The sequence below is a fragment of the Martes martes genome, assembly GCF_963455335.1.
Source record: "Martes martes genome assembly, chromosome: 10".
In the NCBI taxonomy this organism is placed as follows: domain Eukaryota; kingdom Metazoa; phylum Chordata; class Mammalia; order Carnivora; family Mustelidae; genus Martes; species Martes martes.
Genome location: NC_137898.1, coordinates 37,797,203 through 37,824,235, shown reverse-complemented (window position 1 = coordinate 37,824,235; position 27,033 = coordinate 37,797,203). Strand labels below are relative to the sequence as shown.

At 37.3% G+C, this 27,033-nt stretch overlaps 1 protein-coding gene across 1 annotated transcript in view; it reads left to right on the top strand.

Annotated features, from left to right (window-relative positions):
- Positions 1-27,033, top strand: part of LUZP2 (leucine zipper protein 2) — a gene marked incomplete at both ends in the record, with an annotated part of 463,107 nt that overhangs the window by 371,925 nt on the left and 64,149 nt on the right. Inside the window, one exon of the mRNA XM_080817604.1 lies at positions 18,559-18,633. Within this exon, the coding sequence (XP_080673730.1) occupies positions 18,559-18,633 (75 nt within the window). The remainder of the gene's footprint in view (positions 1-18,558; positions 18,634-27,033) is intronic.

Sequence of the window (27,033 nt, the reverse complement as noted above, 5' to 3'; positions counted from 1 at the left end):
TAAACTCTGTCTGTCTAGCCTGTGCCATAATTCTAAACTCCCTGCTGGAAAGGAGGTTCACAGCAGAATCCATGTTGTTTGTCGAAAGGGTTTGGCAACAGTGAAGCCCCTCTTCTAAGTGAATGGTGGGAACCTCATCAAGATCCAAGTTCCCAGGTACAAGCAAAGGCCCCAGTTGGCAAGCAGGACTTTGTAAGGACAGTAGTTTCGGTCCTGCTGTTTGAACTCTTTTCTGTGCGTGAGGTCATTGCAGCAGTCTGCATGAAAATGGTAGTAACTTGGACAGCGTTGGCCAAGCGTAAATGCAGAAAAGTGCGCAGAGTTGAAAGACATTTCAAAGGCGATGTATACACAATTTAGCTATGAACTGGATATGGTAGGTGCAGGGTAAGGGAAAGGAGAATGCAGGAGTCTGGCTTCTCAGTAAATGTTGGTAAACTGAAGTACTCTAAATTTACATAGTGATTCCAGATGGAAAATGAGCTGAGATGATGCAGGAAGTGTTTCAGCTGCTTAATTCGGCAATCTCACCTTATGGAAGCACTGCTGTTTCATGTGTATTTCTTTTGGAATATGTGTATCTGTCTGCATATAGAGATGTGGATAGATATATATACCCATGCAGATATCACTTGGGGGTTTCTCTAAAGATACAATTAAAATGACACTTTTCACTGTTATGTCTGAACCAGTTGAAAAATAGCCTTGCTTTCGGAAGGGTGGAAATCTCATGTTGGGTTTATCCCTAGATTAGAGGGTGGGACTGTGACGAGCAGCATCCAGATCTGGGCCCTGAACCCCTGCCCTCACTCACGCCAGGCTACTCCTTGAATCCAGAGTTAGGCAGAGGAACAGTGTGTGAGGCATGTATTAGACTAGTTATAACACAAACCATGTCTTCATGTGCAGAGTCCTGACAGCAGGACAGGGTTGGCGCCATAGCTGCTTCTGAGGGGCATGCCCTGGGCCCTAAACGACCTAACACATACCATTCACAGGTTAAAAGTTTGTTTGTATTGGGGGCACCTGGGTGGCTTAGTTGGTTAACTCCGGTTATAGTCTCAGGGTCGTGAGCTCAAGCCCCGCGTTGGTCTCTATGCTCAGTGTGGAGTCTGCTTGAGAATCTCTGTCCCTCTCTCCCTCGCCCTCTGCCTCTCCCCCTGCTTGTAATATCTCTCAAAAATAAATACATCTTCCAAAAGTTTGTTTTTGTTTTTTGTTTTTTAGAAAGACTGTGAATAAAGACACTAGGAAACAGATCTTAACCCTGCTAACTATGGGGGGGGTGGAATTTATAGGTTTTTAGAAACTTGGAAGAAACCCCTCCCTGAGTGAGAAACAGTAGAGCTAAGATCCAGAGGTATTTCTTCCGTGTTGCTGGCTCTTGAGTGAAGACAAAGTTTCCTCTTGAAACTATACACACAGTTTTCTCATAATAAGGTTATCTGGCAAAAATGTGTGTATATATAGTCTGTGTAAATATTACATATATACATATGTGTGTGTTTCATTCTTATTCATGTATTTTAGTGCATACCAGATTTGAACTGGGGGAAAGGAAGAGGGAGAGGGAGAGAGAGGGAGAGAGAGAGAGAGAGAGAGAGTGGGAGAATAAGAAAGAGAACTGATTTCTTTCCTACCGACAAACATAAGCTAAAGCAGTTCTGGATTATATTGTTTTCTCTTCATGAACACTGGTGATTGTACCTGTTTAATTTAAACAGCTGCATTTATAAAACATCTTTTGTGGTGATTTTTTAAATTGGATATATTTAACACAGAACGTTGTGTAATTTTAAGGTGTACAATACGTTAATGTGGTATATTTATATATTGTAACATGATTGTGGCTGTAGCGCTGTTTAGTACCTCTATCACATTACATAATTATTCCTTTCTTTTCAGTGGTGGGGATAATTAAGTTTTAATCTCTCAGCAAGTTTGCAGTACAATACCATTGTCTGCATTCATTGCACTGCATGTTGGATCTCTATGGTTTATTTAGCACTTGTTGCATATTTGTACCATTAGACATCAGTCGTGCCACCCCCCCCCCACTTTACTCCATTCCCAAAGGAAACATTTTGAGTGTACTAATGTTGAGGTTACCCCGTCTGTGTCTTTTTATACTATCATTAAGCACACGTAGGATGTGCATGTTCTAGTGAAGCATACCAGGGGTCATGACCTTCAGTTAAAAACCACACTAAGTGTTTCCACTGAGGAGGTGGTTCTTATGCTGGATTTGCATCAATTTTATGTGCACATATTTCAAAACACTGAAGTCCGTGCTAAGCCAGGTATGATCCTGCCTCAGTTCGTTTGGGTTGGAGAGTGGTTTTTTCCATATGCAGGGACATTGATCTAAGGATGCATGATGTAAATGTGTAGAGATGTACAGGTGAGAAATGATCAGAATCTTTGGAAATAATTTGAAACTTTTGAATTCGATAACTGAATGAAATCAAGTTTCTCCTCCTTGTCTGACATAAGTTTAGCATAACCACTACCACCACCCCTTTTTTTTTCCATTTTAAATGCTCTGGGCTGTGTGAATAAGTTACTGGATTGAGTATGTCAATGGGTGGATGCATAACGAGTAAATAGATGAACAGAGAGATGGATGGATGGAGAGATGGAGAAGTGGATGAATGTGTGAGGAGGCAAATGGAGAAAGGCGTGGATAATAGGATAGAGAGTGAGTGGAAGGATAAATCACAGGTGAATGAGTTTACTAGTAGCCAATTGATGAATGAGAAAATGAATTCATCTGTCAATGGACGAATGAATGAGGGAAGAGAGAACACATAAGGATGAGGAGCGGTAAACTTTACAACACTCCCTAGCAATGTTTAATTTATCAAATATCCCGGGGGCGGCGGGGGGGGGGGTGACTGTAATTTTACCATGTTCAATACAAAAATGTGTTACTGAGAGGAACAGATTTATCATTCATTAATTATACAGGTGTGAGTAACTCAGATGATGATCACTGACACAGGAACACACTAGGTCCCGTGGAGGCTAAGGAGAAAAAACAAAGTGACAGTTGCAAACAGGCGAAATAAATATCTGGCCCCCATTTTGACAGCTACAATGACAAGACATGTACCCTCTCTAACTGTGAGGATAGACCAGTGACATGTGACAAAGGACAGCAGAAATTAAGCTGTTGTTGTTGTTGTTGTTATCTTTGGAGGAGAAATAGAGCTAGTGAATTAGGTTATAAAGACAATTTTTTTGCTCAAACCAAACTGATAGCTCTTAACTTCTAAATAATTTTTCCAAACACACCCTGAAAAAAAAAATCAAAACAAAAATCCAGTTGTCAATCGACTTTTTTGCATTTATTACTTCAGGTAAGCCTTAGAACAGCCCTTTGATGTAGCTAAACATTTTAGTGCTATTTTACTGAGGAAATCCCACTGAAAGTTTAGGTTAATTATCTTCCCAAAGTTATTTGTAGCTTTAAGTTTTTATGACACATTTTTCACATGAAAAATTAATTAATTAAGAAAGTGATTTCAAAATTTCTGGTGTTCTTTCTGTATTGTCTATAGGGGTTTCATGAAATATTTTTCCCATGAAAACTTTAGTTCATATTTCAGCATTGTTGTTCTTGATCAAATGGAGGGAGCATATTTCATGTTCCATGGCAGTTTACTATCCTTTGGGAAACAATGGAATTCAAAACAATGTAATAATTGGAAACAAAAACGTATGTTGTATTGTACACTGTCAGACAAATAATCTTAACTAGATAAAAGTTTTAGAATCGGAAATATGAGTATTAATCATCAAATTCCGGGAAGGTACTCTTGAGCCATTACAAGTGTGGCCTCTCAAAGGTTTTCTCGCCCCCTTTGCTAAGTGTAACAATAACGCTTAGTTTTACAAAACTTTAAAAAAATAACATAACATACTTAAATAAAATAACTTAAATAAAATAACATACTTAAAGATCATCACAGTTCTTAGCAAATGGTAAGTAATCCGTAAATTGTCATTGGTATTGTTATTACCATTTGACAAATGAGAAAGCCGAAGATTTGAGAAAGTAAGTGTCTTGTCAATAATTTAAGCTAGCAAATGGTAAAGGAAAGAGCAAACACATATTTTTTTTTAATTTACTTACTTTTATTTTATTTTCAATTTCAGTGTATTTCATGTACATTGTTATATTAGTTTCAGGTGTACAGTATGGTGATGGAACGATTCTATACGTTACTCAATGCTCATCATGATAAGTGTACTCTTTTCTTATTTTTTATTATATTTTTTATTGTGTTATGTTAGTCACCATACAAAGCATAATTAGTTTTTGATGCAGTGTTCCAAGGTTCATTGCTTATGTACAACACCCAGTGCTCCATGCAATATGTGCCCTCCTTAATACCCACCACCAGGCTCACCCATCTCCCCACCCCCTCTAAAACCCTCAGTTTGTTTCTCAGAGTCCACAGTCTCTCATGGTTCATCTCCCCGTCCGATTTCCTCCCCTTCACTTTTCCTTTCCTTCTCCTAAAGTCCTCCATGTTATTCCTTATGTTCCACAAGTAAATGAAGCCATATGGTAATTGACTTTCATGCTTGATTTATTTCACTAGCATAATCTCCTCCAGTCTCATCCATGTTGATGCAAAAGCTGGGTGTTCATCCTTTCTGATGACTGAATAATAATCCGTTGTGGAGATTCCTCAAAAAAATTAAAAATAGAGCTATCCTATGACCTGGCAATTGCACTACTGGGTATTTACCCCAAAGATACACATGTAGTGAAAAGAAGGGCCATATGTACCCCAATGTTCATAGCAGCAATGGCCACAGTCGCCAAACTGTAGAAAGAGCTGAGATCCTCTTCAACAGACGAATGGACAAAGAAGATATGGTCCAAATATATGTCTTTTAGGATATAATTCAGGACTCGTTCCAATACCCCTACATTAGAAACATTTAACAATAAAGATTTGTTTGAAAAAAAAAAAAAGGTCAACGTTCACGTGACTCTTCGTTTAGATTTATGCTCAGGAGCCAGTTATATTTTATCCTTATTGCTGACTTGAGTCATTATGCTACTTAGTTCAAGTAAAATATATTTAAATATTAAAAAAATATATAATGTATGCTATTCGATATCAGAGGATCTTCAATCAGCTTTTCCTTTCTGGTAGTACAATGTGGGAATTAGTTTTCCATAGAACGGAAAGAAAACCTACATTCCTCTTGCCACTCTAAAAATAATAAAAGTAAGTCAAAATTTAAACCAGAACTTTATACCATCCTTTGGAGCATATTCACTATTTAAAATAGGCAATAATTTTTAGTTCATGCATCATATCATTCACTCTAGTGCACATTCTTGGAGTCTATATTTTATGTATCTTTGTAATCCTTACAGTTTGTTTGCCTATTGATTAGTACATGGTAGATGATTAGTACATGGTAGATGACCGATAATTATTTGTGGAATCAACCTGAATTGACTGGCAAGTGAGCCAGGGCAGAATTTTAGAACTGGTAATGAGATGAATAAATATTAAAGGATGTAGTAATAGCCTGATTAAAAAAATGAGAAATCTCCCTTTAATCATAATATAAATTATTATTACTAATATAAGTTATTACACTTGTGCAAATGATTATTAGCATAGTCATTATCATTATCTTTTGTTGAACACCACCTGGGTGTCCTGATCACATTTAAAAATGTTTCTAATGTAAAGAAAATCCATTCAATCAACAAGTTTGAGGCGGATAGGGTGGTCAGAGACTAATGCTGCCGCACACCTTTCCGGGCACTTAAACGATTCATCCGTGAACAAAAGTTTCCTTCAAGTAGGTGTGATAGGCAATACTCAATAATCAGAAAAATAATTTATGCAGTATATTAGAAAGTTAAGTGCTATTTTTAAAAAAAGAAAAAAAAAGTAGAGAATATAGAGGATTGGAAATTCCAGGTGGGAATTAAGGCAGCTCACAATGTTAAGAGCCTAGAATGGGCTCATTAAGCGGGTGATACTTCAGCAAGAATTAAGAGATAAGGAATTTGAGAAAGATAAAGTTAGGCTTTGGAGTCATCAGGAATTAACTTTGAATCTGTTTCTTCTGCATATCATCTATAGCTTGCTAGAACTCTATAAACTTCTGTTTGTACATCTAATAAAACCAGAAAGATACTGTTGGCTTGGCCCGGATGCTTGACAATTAAGTATATGTGGAAATTGTATAGAACTTGACTTGCAGATGCTAAGCATGATTTAATACGTTAAAAAATACAGTGTGTTGAAAAAGGTAGCTCATGTTCTATACAATTCCATGGGAGGTGAGATACTGACATAGCTTGCAAGGTCTTTGTTCCATCTCTGGGGGAATGCCACATTTCTAGGGCTTCAGGTATTCCCTAGAGTTTAGCTCACTCTCTAATTGCCAAATGCTCCACTTTTAAATTCGAGTGAAAAGAACAAAATAAGTCTGGTAGGAAATAGGACATGGAAATGTATTAAAAGTCTCTGCTAAAATGCATTAAAATGAATATATAAGGGAAAAAATACAGATTGACAGTAGTAGGGAATTTGACAAGCTGGTGTGTAGATGCTTCAGTACCTGCTGCTTTCACAAAATTCACTTAGTGAAATGAAAATTTTGAAAGGATGTTTGAGATAAGCATCCAAAGTAGCTGCTATACTTCAGCAATAAGAAAATTGTAGCAATTGGCTTCATCCAGCCTTCGAGTGCAGGAGGATTTGCACAAATAGAGGGGACCATGACTTTTAGGCAGATTGACATAGAAAAAAAAAAAAAAAAACACCTATTCAAAATATTTACCCCTGACTTAATCCTGACACCTACAAAATTTTATGCCAAATCTTATCTGCTATCCCTTCAACGCTCTTGTCAGTGTTGTAAAACCATCACTTCCTGTGCCTGTTAGAAGGAAGTGCAGCCATTGTCTTTCATGCCAATTAACTGCCAGAAAGGAGATTTCCATGATGGACTGAAAAGGCTCTCAGAAAAGCATTCTTTGGGCTGGAAAAGTAAGGACCCAAAAATCTTCAAAATGTTCAACTAGGTAGAGAGTTCTTGTAAACACTGGGGCTTGACAGACACAAATGAGGACAAAACAAATTAAGGAGGAAGATTACGATACGTGTTTTCTTAGTACGTTCCATCAAATTTACTCATTTGTTCATTTGTTCATCCAGTACTTATTAAGCAACTCTAGGTACCCATCACTGATTTATGAATTATTGATTCAAGGGTTAGCAAAACAGAAGCAATTTGTGTTGTGAGCCTGTTGCCTAGCGAGGGAATGAGGCATTAACAATCAGATAGATAAATGGGTAGATGACAACCTTAATAACTAATATACATTAATATAGACACGCAGATTGTTCCAACTATTGAAGTACTTCTGTACCAACTGTGAAATAGCCATTGCCTCCTTCATCCGTGTCTCCTGGCACTTAGTTGTCATTCAGCAATAAATGGCTAACACCTGTTATAGCACAGTGGCTCGGCCGTAGCACCCTGATAACCATGCATATCTTTGCTTAGATCGCTTAGGCAAGGCTAACATGTCATTTAACCCAAGTCTTGGGTTAATGTCCTGTGATCCTCCACGGAACATACAAGGATAGGTAGTCAGGTAGTCATATTTGTAGCTGTTACAAGACTGTTTCTCATCTGCTTCCTTATCTTTCAGGAGGTTGCCAGGTAGCAATTTCTTATCGGCCTTCCTAATGTCAGTAAAGCATGAGACTTCCCTATTACACTTCTGCCCTTCCTTTGGGTATAGCTGTTGGCTCTGCTGTAGTTGGGAGTTGGATCCACAATGGCAGAAAAAGAGCCACCACATATGTTGCCTTTGATATGGCACCCTGATTTGATGTCATCCAGTGATATTAAGAGACATGGAGTGACAACACCATGCTGATCTTCCTTATGTTTTCAGTGTGAGTAATAAACTGTCCAAATTGATTTGGCCTCATGTCTCTTTCCTGGCTGAGTCTATGTGGGTATGGCAGGCCTGCTTAGGAGCTGCCACGGTGCTACTGTTTACAGACAGATTGACTGCTTGACACCTGTCAAGCAGAGAACTCTCAAGACCTTGTTCTGGCATTCAGGGCAGACTCAGATTTTATTGGTTGGTGTCCATATCATTCCAATCACTTTCTATTTTAAAAATCACAACTGGTAAAAGTAATAGGAAGAAAAAATATAACATTTCACAAGAGAGTATGACAAGAATGCTAAAATTATATTTGCAGCTCAGAAATAGATCTCTATGAGAATTAGCATTTCAACTGCTGTGTAAAGGATGAATAGGAATTGACCAGGGAAAACAGGATAGCAGGGACTTTTCCATGATTCTAAGCAGAAAGAGCAGGTACATGGGTAGACCCTGAGGTGGTTAAGGTGTTAAGTAAAGTATAAAGAAGGCCATTGAGTTATTATACAATGCTCTCAGGTCAAAATACCTCTTTGTCTCTTCTGAGAGCCTAGTAAAACACTTGTAATTCTACCAGTAAAGTTAAAGTACCTGTGACTTCAAAGAGGACACCAATATAATTTTGTTGTCTTACTATGTAAAAGACACATTGACAGTTCTAGTGGTGAATACAGAAGTGTTTAAGAAGCCCTTAGGCTCCAAGCTTCATAATATAAAGGTATTGCCTTTATATTATGTTGTATTTATTTGTGACTGACCTCATACCGGGATGTTGAAAATAATATCTGATAAATGAAAATGTGAGAAAAGGAAGGAAGGAAGCAAGGAGTGAGGGGAAGGAGGGAGGGAAGGAAAGAGAAAGGAAGGAGGGAGGGAGGGAAGGAGGAAAAATGGGATGTAAACGTATAAGATGCTGGGGATTTATGATGCGTGCAGTAAATAGAATGGAAAAGAAGAAAGATATAATGAAGAAATTTCATATAATGACATACATAAATAAAAAAATAAAATGAAGACATTAGAATCTGAGATAACCTGAAAATACATAAATTCCAAATTAGCAGCATAGACTTGTAGTGCAACTTCACATAGACATCCCGAAGAACTCCTGCTTGTCGGCTTATTCAAGGCAAATTAAGTGAAGACGATGGACCCGTTCTAGACTATACCCATTACCAAAGGTAGTGGGCAATACTATTTTTGGCCTGGCTTGGGTGGGGTAGATTGTCTTGTCAAATAAAAGTAATTGCCCCTAAAGATCGCGTAGGATAAACTACGGCAGGCTTCCACCTGAATATGAAGGAGTTTGCATTTATCATAAAACTATAAGGAAAAACTACAGTTTTGTTGTTGTTGTTTTCTCTCTCTCTCTCTCTTTTTTTTGAATCAAGGAGAAACAGATTAAAAGAAATGTTCATGAAAAATAAACATGGTGGAATATGCAGGGTGACTTCCTGGAGGAGAAAGGGGAGAAAAGTAGACACAAAGGCAGAGAACAGGAAAAACCAGTTGCAGCAATCGATCAAGAGTAGAAGTGAGGACCCACTTTGGTAGTTCTACTGAAAGCGGTAGAGATGGAACAAATGGAATTTGTGACACTGAATGGGCGTGGGAAGAAGGCTCGTTTTGAGAGTGGGGCCGAGATGATGTGTTTGGGACACGGGGTAATTAATAACCCTGTGATGGTATCTCCATCCTAATCCACAGAGCCTGTGAATATGTTATCTTACATGGCAGTAGTAGATCATTTGCAGAGGTACATAAGGTAAGAATCATGACTGGGACAAGTCCTCCTGGATTTTTTGCTAACAATGGGATCACAAAAGTCTTTTTAAAAAAGAGGCAGGAGGGTTAGTCAGGGAGGATAATATGTCCGTGAAAGCGGCCACAAGCCAAGGAGTCCAGGCAGTCTCTGGAACCTAGGAGAGATAAGGAGCAGATTTTACCCTAAAGCTTCGAGGAGAAACCAGGCTTGTCATTGCCTTGACGTTACCCAGTGAGATTTGCTTTGGATTTCTGACCTCTAGAACTTTAAGAGAATACATTTGTGTTAAGCCACTAAGCTTGTGATGATTTGTTTATAGCAGCAATAGGAAACCAATGCAATGTGCCCTTGACAATAATAGAAACAAGAGAGAACGTTATGACTTTCATTCTCTGCAGACTGATTTTGAGGAATCAGAAGAATGTGATCATTTGACCTTTCAAGAAATTTAAAAATTTGTGGAAGGGTATAAGAATAGGACTGTTTGATGAGCCATAGGTGTACTAGAAACCACAGTTTTCCATGAATTCTCATCTTTAGGTAGAGATAAGAGGAAGAAAAACCAGAATATAAGGCAGAGAAATAGCAAAATAAGTAAATAGATAAATAAATAAATATAAACAGAGTTGTAATAAATGAAAGAAGGATGGGAGCTTTTTGAGAGGTTGTGGTGGGCAGTTTTCCAAGAAAGGAGATAATTGACTATTCGCGTAATACAGAATGTTCCCATCACAGAGACCTGTGGTGAGCACGATTAAAGTACTTATCCGTTGGTAGAATAATAATAATGAAAAAATTAGAATACAAACACAAACATTTTTATAAAGTAATAATAACGTTCTGCAAGAATGGAAAAAAAAAAAGTTGTTTCTTGGAATAGGAAACAGAGAAATGGAAAGAATTTGAGACTGAGCCATGACTGAAGAGGCTTAGTAGATACACCTAGGGCCTGTGTTGTCCAATTTAGCTTTGAAATCATTAGAGTAAAAGTAGCCCAGTGTGATATGTCTGGAGACAGGCAGATTTGGTAGCAAAACTTCATTCTACTTCTGTGTTATTCTCTCTGATCCTTTTTTCCTCATTAGTCAAACATGGTAATACTATATACCTCTTAGGGTAAATGATCAAATGTGGGAGGTAATATACAGGAATGGTCATGTACCTGCCACCTGTGGAAATTAAAAATTGTATTTATGATTATTAAATGGTATTTATTATTATGTAATAGCAAGGAGAGAGAATAAAATGAAAATATAGATCAATATCAGATAAGAGAATATATATAAATATGAAAAATATCTATGAATACAATAACACAGAAGCAGTAACTACTTCATTTATACTCACAAAGTATTTATTTATTGATACAATTATTTGAAGTAGTATTAATTTCTAAGATTAAGCAGCAAGCTAATTATGTAGTTTGAAGGACCACTTGTCATCCAGGATTTTAGAAGATAGTGTATATTGAGCTGATGATACCTGCCTGAGAAAGGTACAGGTCAGATAACCTACATTTCTTCTCAATCTCTCTCAAATTAATAATTACATATTATATTATGATCTCGAATCATTACTCCTACAAGTTATTGCCTCAGAAAATTTATGATAGACAAAGACAAAATAGATTCATAGTAACTAAGGAAAGGTTTTTACCTTCATGTAGTAGATAAATATAACAGTAAAGAAAAACTAGGTACTTCAAGATCATATTTCTAAGCAGTATATTCAATCCAGGTTTCTACAAATCACAGAAACTACCCAATGCATAGTATAAAAGGAGTCATCTGATATCCATCTTTCATGAAGACAAAAAATGGCTTTATTTTTAGTGATAGTCATAGTGAATAAAACTTACAGACATTTTACAGGAATTTTTGCAATTTCTGGATGTGTGGGTTAGAGTCTAAGATTCATTAGTTAAGATCCAAAAAGCTAAGTAGAGTACCAGGGAGGCAGCTAGAAAGTGCTGTCATGATTCTCAAGGCTAATATAAAGAACAAAAGTCTATAAGGAAATGTTTTGGCATTAAAGATGATTTGTCTACAGCTACCATTGTCTACTCTTTTGTTTAACTTTGGGTCATACATTTCATTTCTCTGAATACCTAGTAAGATTTTATTTTGTGCTGGGCATTGCCATTCATATGCTAGAGTGATTCTGGATTTTATATTCTTTTGAAGATAGTTAATTTTTGTCCAATGATGCAGTTGAAATGCCCATATTCACCTTAATGTAGAGTTGGCTTTATACTTTTCAAGTGTAGATACGTGAAAGTCCAAGAAGATATCCAAGTTCTTCTCACTTGACTGAGATAAACCTCCAAAACTCTGCCCCCAACTCGACCTCCCAGAATCTTAATCTAGATTTTGATGTAGATATTCTTAAGGTCGGCCCAAAGTAGACTTCGTATTAGAGCAGGACTCACCAAACATTTTCTACAAGAGATCACATAATAAGTACTTTAGTCTTGGCAAGCTATATGGTCCCTCTTGCAGCTACCCAATTCCACTATGGTGACACAAAAGTAACTAGACAATATATAAATAAAGGTGGCTGTGTTCCAATAAAATTTTATTTACAAAAACAGGCAATGAGCCACATTTGGCCTTTGAGATGATAATTTGCCAACCGCTACTCTCATGCATGGCTATTAATCGAAAGGCTGTTACTTTGTTGCCTGTGGTGTTAATAAGGCTTATGAATGTGTCTGGAATGCTAACATCCTTCTGCCATGCTCAAACTCTGTTGTCTCTGTTCTGCTCTCAGCCATTTAACAGTTACTTCATGATTAGCCTTGTGTGATATATTGTCCTATTTATGTGCAGCCCAGTTCTCAGTCAAAGATTTGTAGGAACATCCTCACAAACTGACTTTTGGAAGCTCTGCCCTTGCTCATCTCTCTTTTTCTCTGCTTCCCTTCCCTTTTATACTGCAGGTATTTAATCTGCTCCAAACTCCGATCTCTGCCTTCAGAGCTCAGTGCAACTGCAGTGAGCCGCTGGGGCCCCAGTCCTTGCAGCTGGGTAGGAAATGGCCCTCAGCCAGAAAGCTGGTACAGTGACAGGTCCCACCTAGTGAGCTCTCCATATTTCATCGTTCACAGCCTGACATAATTAGCTCATGGTTGTTTATGGAGAAGGACTAGACCAATATCAGTTATAGTAAGCAGAAGACTGGTATCTTTTCTTTTCAAATAATGGAAAATATAAATATCTAAGAAGAATTTAGTTCATGAACAATGAATTTATTTACTCACAGTAGTGAAAATGCGAGGTTCCTTTCATTTCAGGTGTGGTTTGATTGAAATGTTTTCAAAGTCACCAGATCCTGTAATATATTTATTTGCTCTTTTCTATGCTCTGCTTTCTTCTCTAGTAGAGTTTTTGCCTCATGATGTTCTTTTTTATTCTGGAGATAAGGCTATTAGCACTGAGACGTAAACATCCTTATACTCTACTACCAAGAGAAAGAACAAAACATACCGTCTATTCATCAGATGAAGAAAGACCACTTTCCTTCCAGAAACCACCAGTATATATCTTCTAGTCTCTGGCCTGATGTTAATTAGATGCCTAAACCCAATCACAGTCATTTGACTATGGAGTAGAGATAGAGGAATTGCTGTAAGAAATTACATCCACATCCCTGGAACTGAGTGTTGAGATAACCTCTCCTAAAATGCATGACAGAGAAAGGTTATAAACCGCTTTCCTCCAAAGTGTCAGTGTTCTTGAGGAGAGAAAGGGAATCAACTTCAAAGACATAATGAAAAAAGTATTTCAGGATAGATTTTCTTTAAATGGCCATGAGTGTTACATGCATATACATATACACATGATGGTAATATGAGACTAATAAAAACTCAAATTTTGAGGAAAATTATATACGCTTGCTCTTATTTCCCAATGGAAAGGCTTACTGAACTTCATAACTTTAGTTAATTAAAACCTTTAATAGCACTTATAAGCAGATGTTATGCTAAGTTATATTTCTGTGTAATTTGGGTCTTAATTTGGTCCTTGTACATGTTTTAGTCATTCAATCCCATGTCTGTCAGTGTCACTCCCAAATTATTAATGTTGAAACGAGCAGACACAGCATCCAAGAATCTGATGGCCAGAGATAATCTTGGTACTGCAACTTCCTACTTTTTTGAGGGTTGAGTAGATGCAAATAAGAATTATTGATTTTCTGTCTCCTAACTCTACAGTAAAGTGGAATGTAGAGATGACGGTGATGATGGTGGGGTTGTCTGTGTTGTCTCTCTTGACTATGATCCCCATCTTTTAGGTTAGGGCTGCTGAGCAGGGAGCATGTGTTTCTTATGTAGTAATAGATACATTGAATCATAGATAAAAAATTCAATCCTGTCATTACCTTTTCACCAACCACCAAGTACATCCTACTGAGTACTTGAGAGCATTTCTTTTATGACTTTATCATCCTCATTGGGAGAAAAATCTTAAGCATGCAAAATTTCTCCAAGGTTCTGAGTTAATTCCAAACATTTTTAGTCTAAAGGTCATCAGTAAATTTTGAGCACATGTTATTTAATATATGTAAATTTTTAGTTATAAATAGAACACATACATTCGTATCTTTAGTGGTAAGGAGGACCAGCTATGGATACAAGCTGCCTAGATTTGAATTCTAGATCTGTTATTGCCCAGCTGTGTGATTTTGAGCAAGGTATTTCATAAATCTCTATCTCAGTTTCTCATTTAAAAAGGATAGAAACAATACTATGTGCCAGACAGAGTTGTTATGCATATGGAATGAATATATAGAGAGAGAATTTAGGCTCATTATCATCATTGTTATCATTGTTATCATATTATTCTTTTACTACCATGTCATGTACATTATAAGCATAAATAACATAGATGAGATTTAGAAAATGCCTAAATACAAGTTCTAATATTTTTTATACTACAACCGTAAGATATTTTAGTGTAGAAAACATAGAATACAGATTATTTTGTAATAACACCTATTTTATAATGTTAAACTCTGGAATTAAAATGTAGAATTTCTAATATGCTCATGCCACACTCTAATGGAACTTCTCTTGTATTTGCTATCCATTATTTCTGCATTATTTGCTGGAACACACCTGCATGGTCTTATTGGTTGTAGAACAATTGCCATCTTTTTAATAACAAAATAGCACAGTCATTGTTGGGAAACTTCTAAAGATTTCTGACCTTGTTTTGCTGATGTCAAACTTACTGTAATGTGGGCCGTTATATCCATGCCCCTTAAAAACCAAGCTATTGTAGTCTTTCACCAACCTATGTGCCCTGTAAATGAGTCACAGTAGTCCCCTCCAAGTTTTTTATTATAACTTCACAATGGCCAGAACATTAAGAGGAGGCTCTGTTGTGAATTCTCTACTCAAAGTCTATATTGATCCTTTCCTGATCTGGCCCTAGATGAATCTGGTTAGTGTTTCCAACCAGAAAGCCATGCCAGAAAACACTCTGGCTAGATACTATGCTGATATCCCTGTAGCACTTCCTTTTCTTGTGCTCTATCAGAAGATGAAATAGCCAAGACTTTTGTTAGCATTCATCATGGCATAGATTCATGTTTCTTAGAAGGAAAAAAAAAAGACACTTTTATGTTATATATGGCATTAATGTCATCCTTCATAATTCAGCTTAATTTAAGTTGAACTCCAGAGAAAAACAGAAAGGAACAGCTCCAGAAGCAAGCCTGGATGGTGCAGCCAAACCCCAGGTTCCAATGTTTTGTGGTCTGTAAAAACTTAAAGGTCAGAAGCAGCATTTTCTTTTTTTTTTTAAGTAAAATAAGATTTATGGTATGGACTCTAGCTTCTGGACTAGAAAGCTCAAATGAGAAGATGTACAGGTATGAAAATTAAATGTTACAGTTATTTGCTGTTTCCTTTATTAAAGAAGAAGGCACTCTGACTTTTTAGACCACGTATTTTGTGTTTAGCAGTTAGAATTTCTTATTGTGATTTTCACTTTACATGCTTGCCTCTCCATGTATATTTTGAGCCTATGTAGACAGATGACGTTTCCTGGCCTGAGAAAATCAGTCACTTCATAGATATTTGTTCTGTAATTGGATGTGAATGAAAGCTCCTCAGAATCACAACTAGCTCTTCATAAGTAGCCCTATCTGTTATTTTGCAGGAGTTAAATTGAGAAAACAAATAAATTTGACTTGACTTAAATAAAATTTACCATATGGTAAAGTCCTCAGTCTTTTATATGTCTTCTGATAGTTTAATACTCACAGAATTCTTACTGTTTTATGTAATTTTATAACTACTATATACAAGTCAACCCAGTGGCTCATCCTTCCAAAACTAGCACCAACATTTGGTAATATGTGTTAGTATCTGCAATTCCTTTGATTATTTTCCCTTACTCTTCTTGTAACCTTCTGTCCTCCAAAATCTCTTGGCTAGATTTTACCAGGTTCAGTGAGTTCCTAGAAGAGATAAATACTTGAAATCCTGGGAATTGCTGGCATTATAGCTTTCAAAGGCATATTTGCTATTTCTGATGGAATCCATTCTATCTGCCCTAATACAAGCTTCCTGGATTGCTGTATTACTGAACATTCTGTGTCATTCTTTAGTGGAGATCTTCTAGTATGAATCACAGGATTTGGGTTGAAAAACCCTTACAAGGAGGAAAACAGGCTAAGGCAGAAGGTCCTGTGCCTATGCAGACCCCTCTGGACTGCAGGTGACTGATGACAGCATCTTGAGGAGAGTGTCTGCCTACGAAAGAGAGCCTAAGAAAGAAGATAGCATATGAACCTGGGCTGGGGTGGAGGGGAGGATGAACCTGGGCTGGGATGGAGGGGAGGGGGCAGGGGAGTGAGCAAGACATGGGGGATTGCTGGGCAGCGTGGGCATTCCTTCCAGATGGTGACTAAAATGTTGAGTGGCACTGACGCTGGCACGGACAGCCTCCCCCCAATTTCTAAGGACCTCGCCCATAACTAGTGGGAGTATAAGCTGACCACTGTCTCACTGAGACCCACCCATCCCTCTCTATTGTCCCTAACTCCTATCCTTGACTGAGGACACAAGGAGAAATAAAAGAGACCTTCTTTTCCTTCCTTCCATTGAGGCTCCGTTCTGTGGACAGACATTGGGTTAGGCAGGGCCTGTGGTAGCCAAGGACAGTCGCCGTTTAAGTCTTGATTGCTCAGTGTTTGAGAAAGGTAGATGGCCCCAGGACAGCAGCGATGTGGAATAGGCAGGGTGGCCTGAGCCCCAGGTCAAGAATATGAGACTGAGGTCTGTGGTCCAAGGTCCTCACATTGTGGGGTCGGGCAGTGGGAAGGTAGGAAGGATAGAGACAAACAGGACAAAGGCGAGTGCAGGGAGGGGCCTGGGGCTCAGAGCTTGTTGGTTTTCTACCACTTACAGGTACCTTCATATTGGAAGCTACTTTCTTCACCAGCTCACTCTTTTTTTTTTTTTTTTAATTATTTAATTTTTTATTTGACAGAGAGAGAAATCACAAGTAGGCAGAGAGGCAGGCAGATAGGAAGGGAGAAGCAGGCTCCCTGCTGAGCAGAGAGCCCGATGCGGGGCTCCATCCCAGGACTCTGGGATCACGACCTGAGCCGAAGGCAGGCTTAACCCACTGAGCCACCCAGGTGCCCCCAGCTCACTCTTTTTTTAATTCAAAATTTTATTTTTAAGCATACAAACACACACACACACACATACATTTTTAAGTGCATATATGATGTATTTTATGTATATGGGTTAGGTAGCTAATTAGGTAGTTAATTGATAAGCCTTCTGCTGTCAGCTTTTCCTGGCAAATTCAATCCCCTTCCCCAATAAGAACATCAGAAGGATCCTCTGTTCCTTCCAGCTTGAGGTTCTTTTCACTGGGTAATTGTAGGAGACAGGGTAAGTCCAGAGGTATAGAGAGGTTCTGAGCCATGAGGGGAGGCAGGTTCTTCTCTGGGTCCTTTGTGAGGCTGCTAAGCATCTTCTTGTAAGGATAGCTATAGTATGTAGATAGGAATTGGTAGATACAGGATTTTAAAATACATCTTCCAAATCTGAGACCTTTGCTCTTTTAACAGAAGAGTTACGGCATTTGCAAAGGTACTAGGATATGGTGGGATAGAGGTGTGTGTTGGATTAAAACTAAATAGTAGAAAAAATGAATGCTATTATGTTAGTCTGCTGAGGCTGCCGTAACAAGAGACTGCCATAGGGTAAGCCACAGACTGGGTGGCTTAAACAACAGAAATGTATTTTCGTACCATTCTGAGGGCAAGAAGTCTGAGATTAAGGTGCTGGGAGACTTGGTTTCTCGTGAGGGTGTCTTCCTGGTTTGCAGATGGTGTTCATCTCCATGGATCCTCGTATGACCTTTACTGTGTGCGAGCATGCAGAGAGAGAGAGAAAGAGAGAGAGATCTGATATTTCTTCTTCTTATCAGGACACCTATTGTATGGGGTTAGGGCCCTACATTTACAATCTCATTTTACCTTAATTACCTTCCTAAAGGCCTTGTCTCCAAATATAGCCACAAAGTGGGAGGGTGTTGATTAGAGCTTCAACATAGGAATTTTGGGGAAATACAGTTCAATTTGGAACAACTAGAAACATAACTGATTTATTATGTCAAAGTATATTCAGGGACTGGAGCTGGAACTTTGCAGAACACACTATTTCTGAAGCTTAACCAAAGGTCATGCAGTATTTTTAACTTGAATTCTAAATAGATTTCACAAAGTTGTTGTTGTTCTCTACAATGAATGAATGATGCTTAAAGTGAAAAAGGATGTTACAGAATTTACTAAAAAGATTGGCCTTTCTTTCATTTTATAGGCCCAACAACTTACTGATCTGGAACAAAAATTAGCTGTGGCCAAAAATGAGCTGGAGAAAGCGGCTCTTGACCGGGTAAGTTAACATCTCTGAATCCTCCTAATTGCAGTTTTAGCACACAAAGCTAGGGTAGACCCATTGCTTCCCTTGATTTACTGATGCATTTCCAGATGCTGTACCTGGAAGGTGGGTGTAGAATTCATGAGTGTTTGACACTCCCTTTGGAACCCAAATCTTTCCTCTCTTTTGCTGCTACAGTAAATTGACTCAAGGTTCAGCCTTGTGAGTTCGTGACTTTTCATTTTCCACCTTACCGCTACATTTGTTCTCTAACACCATGAATAAACATGTTTTAAAGCACCAGCAAAGATGCCATGTATTAACTCTGGGTGAATGAGTTAGGGAACAAATCGAAGTAGTCATTGACACTTTTAATTTTGGAAATCGTAAATCAGAGTTCTGGAGGGAGAATCAGAGAAGAAGGAGGTAGCCCTCCTAACCAGTTCTGTTCAGATAAAGATAACGTAGGAGAGAATGACATAAATCCCTCTTTATAACAGCTTTCCTTAAGTATAATTCACATTGTATAAAAGTCACATTTTTAAAATTCACAAAGTTGTGCTACCATCACCACTAATTCCAAAAGATTTTCTTCAACGCTTTTTACCTCCTCTATTTCATTTTCATTTTATTAATGTCTCATTGTGTTTCAAATGTGCATGCTCTGGATAAACCCCAACTCCTGCTTGATGCCAACCTTTGCCCTTCAGTGTTCTTCATATGAGACATACGTGGAGAATAGGCAATTGGCATATGGAAAGGGAGATAGAAAGGGATTAATTGATTCTATAATTAGAATTACTGTTCTGCTTAATCATGACGGAATGCGGCAAAATTTTGTAATGCCTCTCATTCTTTTTTTTTTTTAAATCACCTCTATGAAATAATAGGAAATAAACATTTCTCTTTTCTTTAGTTCACTCAGAACAAAAGGTAGAGTGACTTTAAAATAATCTCTTTGTTTACTCAGACCTATTTATCAAACATCCAGTGTCATTTTCTGTAATACTGAGAACATGTATGTAGCACATACTAATACAGGAAACTGAATCTGAGAAATCAATCACAGTATATCAGACTTGAGAAGACAAACACCACATTATTCTCAATCAGACGCATGGAAAGTCTGTGCCAAAGGAACAGGGCCATCCAGGAGTAATCTGCATTTTAGTAAGCCTTCAGTGCATCACCTGACTGTGATCCGTTCTTGATTAGGTTGGCGTTAGCAGCCATCATCCTGCCTAACACTGGAAAGGCAGACCCTCTCCTGTGGAAGATAACCTCTGGGGAATTTTTGGTTCCTTTCTACACAATGTTTGACATGTAATAAAAGTATTTCTAGACATGTGGAGAGGGAATACAATCTGATCAGAGTACAAAAAGAAACCGAGGAAAGCGTAACTGAAACTGATTCAGACACTGGAATGAGAAAACAAAGATTTCATGAAGATGAGTGTGTGTGTGTGTGTGTGTGTGTGTGAGTAGAGAAAGTAGACAAAGAGGTAAAAGGATAAAATTTTTCACTGGACTTGGAATCTATTAAAAACATCAAGTAGACATTGTAGAATTAGAACAAAATGATGCATGTACTTGAGACTTTAACTTTGCTAAGTTGCAGATTGGGTGAGTGGACATAATAGCACTAAAGACAAGTAAAATGTACAGAAAATTGATATCAATTACTTAGACTAACATAGAAAAAGTACAAATAAATGGAAAATAAACAGAGAATGAGAAATGTATATCAATTTTTAAAATTTTGAAGTATTTATACTTGTTCCAAAAGGAATAACAAACAGAAGCAATATTTGTAGAGATACTGACTTAAAATTTTCTAAATGGATAATTATAGATCATTCCAAGAGACGGATAGCATAATCTTAAATCAGTATGTATACAGCAATGTTCCTTAAAATTGTATATAAATTTTTGAAAGTACAATTGAGACGTATGCACTTTCTTCATTCTGCTATATTTCACTACAATTTATTAACAACAGATACCTAATTAAGAAAAATGAAAATGTGAATAAAAACAAAGAGATGTCATCTCAACACCATCAGATTGATACAAATTAAAAAGTCTAATGATCCCATATTCCAATACACTAGGGGTGGTAGTGTAATTATTAAATAAGTTTTTAAATGTGTGTATCATAGAATTTGCACTTACCCCTATGTGCTTGGACACATGCATAAGGATGTGAAATACAACAATGTTTGTGTTAATACCAAATTGAAATAACTTAAATGCTTACCATTAGAATTAGCATATATATTTCATGTATGTTCCATACTCATATTTTCAAATAGTAATCAAAATTTAATATTAATGAATAAATATAGACATTTATATCAATATTAATACATCTATAATATATACTGTTGAATAAAAAATTCAGAATTATATATATGATATTTAACAATTGTTCAAGTATACAAATCACATTTGTTTCGGATTATATGTAATATAAATAGATGAAGTAGAAAAATATATCAAATTCAAGGACCTAGTTGACTTCGGGGAAACATGGAGTAAAATCACACTAAGCATGCTTAAAATTAGTTCTACTGTTTCCTAAGTGTTTAATTTTCCAATAGTTGTATAGACACAGATAGTCTTTAATTTATACACACACATATAGATATTTTGTATACATTAGCTACATGCATCATATAGTATACACATTGTATATATACATTAGGTATATATACTATGTGTGTATATTACCAATATATGCATGTTATCATGTATTTTATAAAAGTATAATAAATATCATGTATAACAAATATATAATATGTAATAAACATGATGCTTTTTAACATTTAATTCAGATTGATATTTACCTGATATTTTTAATAATTGTTATTTTCTTCTCTATCTGCCCTATATTTTTCAAAATGTTATTTTAGAAAATGAAGAAAGTGTGCTGTCTGCTGTTAAGAGTTTTCCATTTTTGTGATCACAGCATAGCAACCATTTTATTTAAAAAAAAATAAGCAAGTAATATGATTATAGACTTGCTTTGCAATACTTTACTGTATACATATAGCAGATATGTAAAGAAAAGAAGTTGCTTCCTAACCACCAGATTAAACTATGGGTGTTTTGGGTTTTTTTTTTTTTTTAAGATTTTATTTATTTATTTGACAGAGAGAGAGAGCTCTCAAGTAGGCAGAGAAGCAGGCAGAGAGAGAGGGGGAAGCAAGCTCCCTGGAGAGCAGACAGCCCAACGCGGGGCTCAATCCCAGGACCCTGGGATCATGACCTGAGCTGAAGGCAGAGGCTTAACCCACTGAGCCATCCAGGCACCCCTGGTTGTTTTGATACAGGAAAGAGGAGATGGGATATTTCAGGTTGATTCATTTTGGAGTTCTTATGGTATCTCCTTGCTATACGGTAGTTGTGAAGGACCAGGCTAAAATTCTACTTTCCAGAGACTTGGGTCTCACATAGGCATTTTCATTACGACATATGATCAAAACCTCTTCATAGCTAACATAAATAACTTTTCAAACAGGATATCTAGAAAGTGTTGCAATAACTAATTAGTAAGGTCATTTTGTGAATTCTGATGATATTCTTTCTTAAGGTTTAGATCTTTGAGACAAATGTTTTGAATGAACAACTAGATATTTTAAGAACTCTGTTCCATTGTGATTGTCTTATTTTATATTTTTCCAACTATTGAAGGTAGTTTTAAGGAAGCCTGCTTGCCGTTTGGTAGAGTAGGCCAAGAATAATTCATCTTACCAAGATTCCAGCTTTATAAGATTTTTTAACTTATAAAAAAAGAAGTTTATACTAATTTATGTTACTCTCTGACTATATCCAACTCATACTACATAATATGACTTTTTAAAAAGAGACAAGACTCTATAGAGTTGGGAGAATTAGAAAATCAAAGATACATATAAATCCTAAAATTCAACGAGACCATCGTTCTTTGTTTTGTTTTGTTTTGTTTTTTAAATCCTTTCTCTAATACTCCTACCACAATCTCTACAAGATGCTTTAAATCCTAGAAAGAATGGGATTCCTGTGATCCCGAGGCAGCCCAGTCTCCTCTGATTTTTTTAGCAGCTCTGACTGTGGAATTTTCTTCCTTGCATTTAATCTTTTCCCTCATCTGACTTCAGATAATCCACTTAGTCAGGTTCAAAATGGCTAACTAGGTTCGAAATGCCATTCATGTGATCACCATGTGGTAGGATCTCTGGGAAACAGAACACATGCATGATACACGGTCTGGAGATCCACACCTCTCACATTTTGTTGGGCACCCAAAATTATGAAATAATTGCTTGTGGAGCCAGAAGGTTCCAGAACCACAGAGAATGAATGCATTTTATGTACTTGTGGGTTGTACAAACTGGTGTAGTCGCATAATACTAAATGGGCAAATTATAATTTGGTCTGAATCACAGAACTCCAGGTTAACATAGTTTTCTCCTCCTTTGTCTTACCCATTCTGTGCTTTTTTCCACTCCATCTCTATTCACTCCCCACCTAGGTGTGCCTAGCCCGCACCAGCTACAGTCTGGATTTAGCATGAGAGGCCCTATGTGGCGGCGTTTCCAGAATCAGTCTGCCTTTCTTCAATCACTCTTCCACTGAATGACCATGTTCGAATTCCTCAAACTCTTTATGCATCACTGCAAAATGGAATACTAACAAAACTTACTTTATAAGGGTGATGAGAAAACTGTGTGCATCCAAAAAAGTAAAGTACTAAGATCTCTTGGCACAGGGAAAGCTCTCGGGAAGCAGTGATTATTAACATCAATGAATGAGATTGTAGAGACTGCCTGTCAGTGTTAACAATTTTTCTCTTTAACCTTCAGGATCTTGTCGTTCCTTTTGCTACAGTAAACTATAAAGCATTTCATATTACTAGAGGTCGGTTTCAACAAATCTCTTGTACCATATGTATGAGGCTCATAAACTGTAGTCATAAAGGCAGGTAGAAATGCTAGCTCACTTCAAAATAGATAAAAACTACAGTTTAATGAAATTGCTTTCTACCTCTCTCCATCATCTTTATATGAGACTTTTTTACTCTCTTCAGGTGTCTAGCTCCTAAGAATGTTATATCAGGGCTTCAAATAACCTCAAATACCTCATAAATATTATGAAATCATCTTCACACTCTAACTTGGTTCTTGTGACATGTTTAATGAAAGAAGTTTCAGTTTACTATCACAACATAAACAAAAATAATCTCACGATCTAAGAATCAGCCTTGGTTTTCCAAATAATCAATTATTTATTTGGCAATATCTTATGAATTATAGGTAGCCTCAGCTGCTGAAATGTAAAAACAGCTTTATAGTATGGAAATCTATCTCTCAAACTTTCATATTAAAAAAAAATTCTGTTACATCTGACTGTCACAAAATTTTGCCCAGGAAAGCATGCATTATTTACATCTATATTAAGGATAACACGTGTGAGGGGCGCCTGGATGGGTCAGTCAGTTAAGCATCTGACTCTTGGTCTCAGCTCAGTCGTGATCTAAAAGTTGTGCTATTCGGCTCTGCTTGGAGTCTGCTTGAGATCTTTCCCCCCTCACTCTCTCTCTGCTCCTCCCCCTGCTCCTGTGTGCTTGTTCTTTTTCTCAAAAAATAAGTAAAGAAGTAAAATCTTAAAAAAAAAAAAAAAAAGGGACAAATGTTAGTCAACCTGCACAGACTCCCAGGACTACGTAGAAAAAGAACAAGAACCTGTTTTGCCATATGTGTCTGACACATAACAGGAGCATTGTAGGTAGCTATTGATTGAATACATAAATTAAGATCTAACTTCATGCATTAACGAATGTGCCATTTATCCTGCATACAAGGGACCTGGAGACAACCTAAACCAAGAATCAAAACTATCAAAATAAGGGTGCCTGGGTGGCTCAGTCAGTGCAGCGTCTGCCTTCAGCTCAGGTCATGATCTCAGGGTCTTGGGATCGAGCCCCACATCAGGCTCTCTGCCCAGCAGGGAGCCTGCTTCTCCCTCTCCCTCTGCTGCTCCCCCTTCTTGTTTTCTTTCTCTCTCTGTCAAATAAATAAATAAAATCTTTTAAAAAAATTAAAAAGATGTCAAAATGGCCATACAGGATTCATAGAGCTGATTTCATGGCAGATATAAAAGTTAAGGGGGAAGCCTTTCGATTCACAGTCCCTCATGGTCTTTCCAAAGCCAGCAGCCGATGTTCACCCATATCTCTCTGATGACCTCACATCTTCATGGAAATGAATTCAGAGAAAGAGACAAATAATATCATATGAACTTATATCTGTCAGGAGATGAGAAAGTAGGGGCACAGTTGTCTTTGCAAGCTATATCTTGTTCCCAGGAAAGAAGCACGTTTTTCTGAGAAAAGTACTTACCTACAGACACATGAAAAATTACCTTCAAAATCTCCCACATGTTAGGATCATATATGTATACAGTAATTTTAATAAGCTTTATGTATTATATAACAAAAGCATTAGTAATTTATTTATCTTTTAAAAATTTATTTATTTATTTGAGAGACATAGCAAGTGAGGGGAGGGACAGAGAGAGAATCTTCAAGCAGACTCCCCACGGAGCACAGAGCCCCATGCAGGGCTCAATCTCACAACTCAGGAGACCACGACCTGAGCCAAAACCAAGAATTGGCCACTTAACTGAGCCACCCTGGTGCTCCAAACACTAGTGTTTTAATGTCTGAAATAATACTTTATTTATGCATTATACAGAATAAAATGAGAAATATTTCATATTTTCTCATGTAAAACACCACCACCCTATGTCCTCTGGAGGATTTGTTTTATTTATTCATTCAACAAACATTTGTTTGAAACCTTTTGTTTGAAACAGTTAGAAACTGGTGGTGCTGCAAGAAAGGCACTGGCCCTTGGGGCGCCTGGATGGATCAGTTGGTTGAGCGACTGCCTTTGGCTCAGGTCATGATCCCGGACTTACAGGATCAAGTCCCACATCGGGCTCCCAGCTCCTTGGGGAGTCTGCTTCTCCCTCTGACCTTCTCTCTCATGCTCTCTCTCATTCATTCTCTCTCAAATAAATAAATAAAATCTTAAAAAAAAAAAAAAAAAAACAAAGAAAGGCACTGGCCCTCAAAGAAATGACATTGTAATGGAAATAGATAAAATACTGAACACAGAAACAATAAGGTAATTTGCAACAACAAGACTACCTAGGACTTAAAGTGAGAAAAGTGACAGAGACTTTAAGGAAGGAGTGTTCCTTGAAAGGGCCTTGAGGGACTGTCTTTCCAAGAAGGTAAGATGTGATCTGACACTGGGTGTTATATGCAACTGATGAATCACTAAATTCTACCCCTGAAACTAATAATACAGTATACATTAATTAAATTGAATTTAATTTTTTTTAAAAAAAGATGTGAGCTGAGAGATAAATTTTAGGTGGAAGTTTTCTAACAGATATTTGGAGAAGGAGTTCATAGGACAGGAAACAGCAAGTTTAAAGGCTCTAAGATGCAAATACATTTGGAATCTTTGATGGGCTGCAAATAAAAAGAGGTTGAGCTAATCAGGTTCTTCCTAAAAATGTTTGCATTTTACTATTATGTGGCAAAGCAAGTGAAAAAAGTGGTTTTGGGCAAGAAGGAGAAAAGCAGGGCAAAAACAAGACTGACCCGAGGATGGACCAGGTTGTAAGACTTTGGACAAAGTATATCCTCTACAGTTTATTCTGTATTTCATTAGGTGACATCTAGTTACAGTGAACCTCAAAGTGAACAGTAACCTGCATTTTCGAAACAGGCTACAACTACAGCCAGCAGTATAAGTGAAAATATAATGATGTCGCGGTGTAAAATCATCGTCTGAGTCCTGCTTATGGAACTGGGTCAAGCCAAGTCTGAGTGGTGTCAGTAAAAGTTGCTATTAAGTCAGAGAGACTAAGTAGAGAGCTGTTTTTGTGGTAGAAAGCTGAGCAACGTAGGGCAAGTGGCTCAGAGCAATCTGTGATCTCTGGCAGGAAAAGTCTACAGTGTAATCAAGGAACGGAGGCAGAATCTAAGGTACGAGACCACGTCATATGCTTGTGGCCCAATAAAGAAATAAAATCAGGAGCTAAGAGGTTAGGAATCAGTTGGAACAGAAGAGCAAAGATGGCTTACCCCCGTAGCTGTGAAACGTCAGGGAGTTGGAAGTTACGTCTAAGTGATGTTGATTCCGTTACCTGAGATGATCCTGACCATGTCAGGAGACCCCTGGGAACAAACGAGATGATCAAGTTCAGATAAGTTAAAGTATCACATACATACACATCTTCAGGTATTGTTCCATTGGAAAATGTGTCTTCCCGGAACAGCATTTCCTGAAAATCGATGTTTGAAGCTATTAACTTGATACAGTTCTTTCTTTATTGTCACATCCAAGTTCAGGCATTACT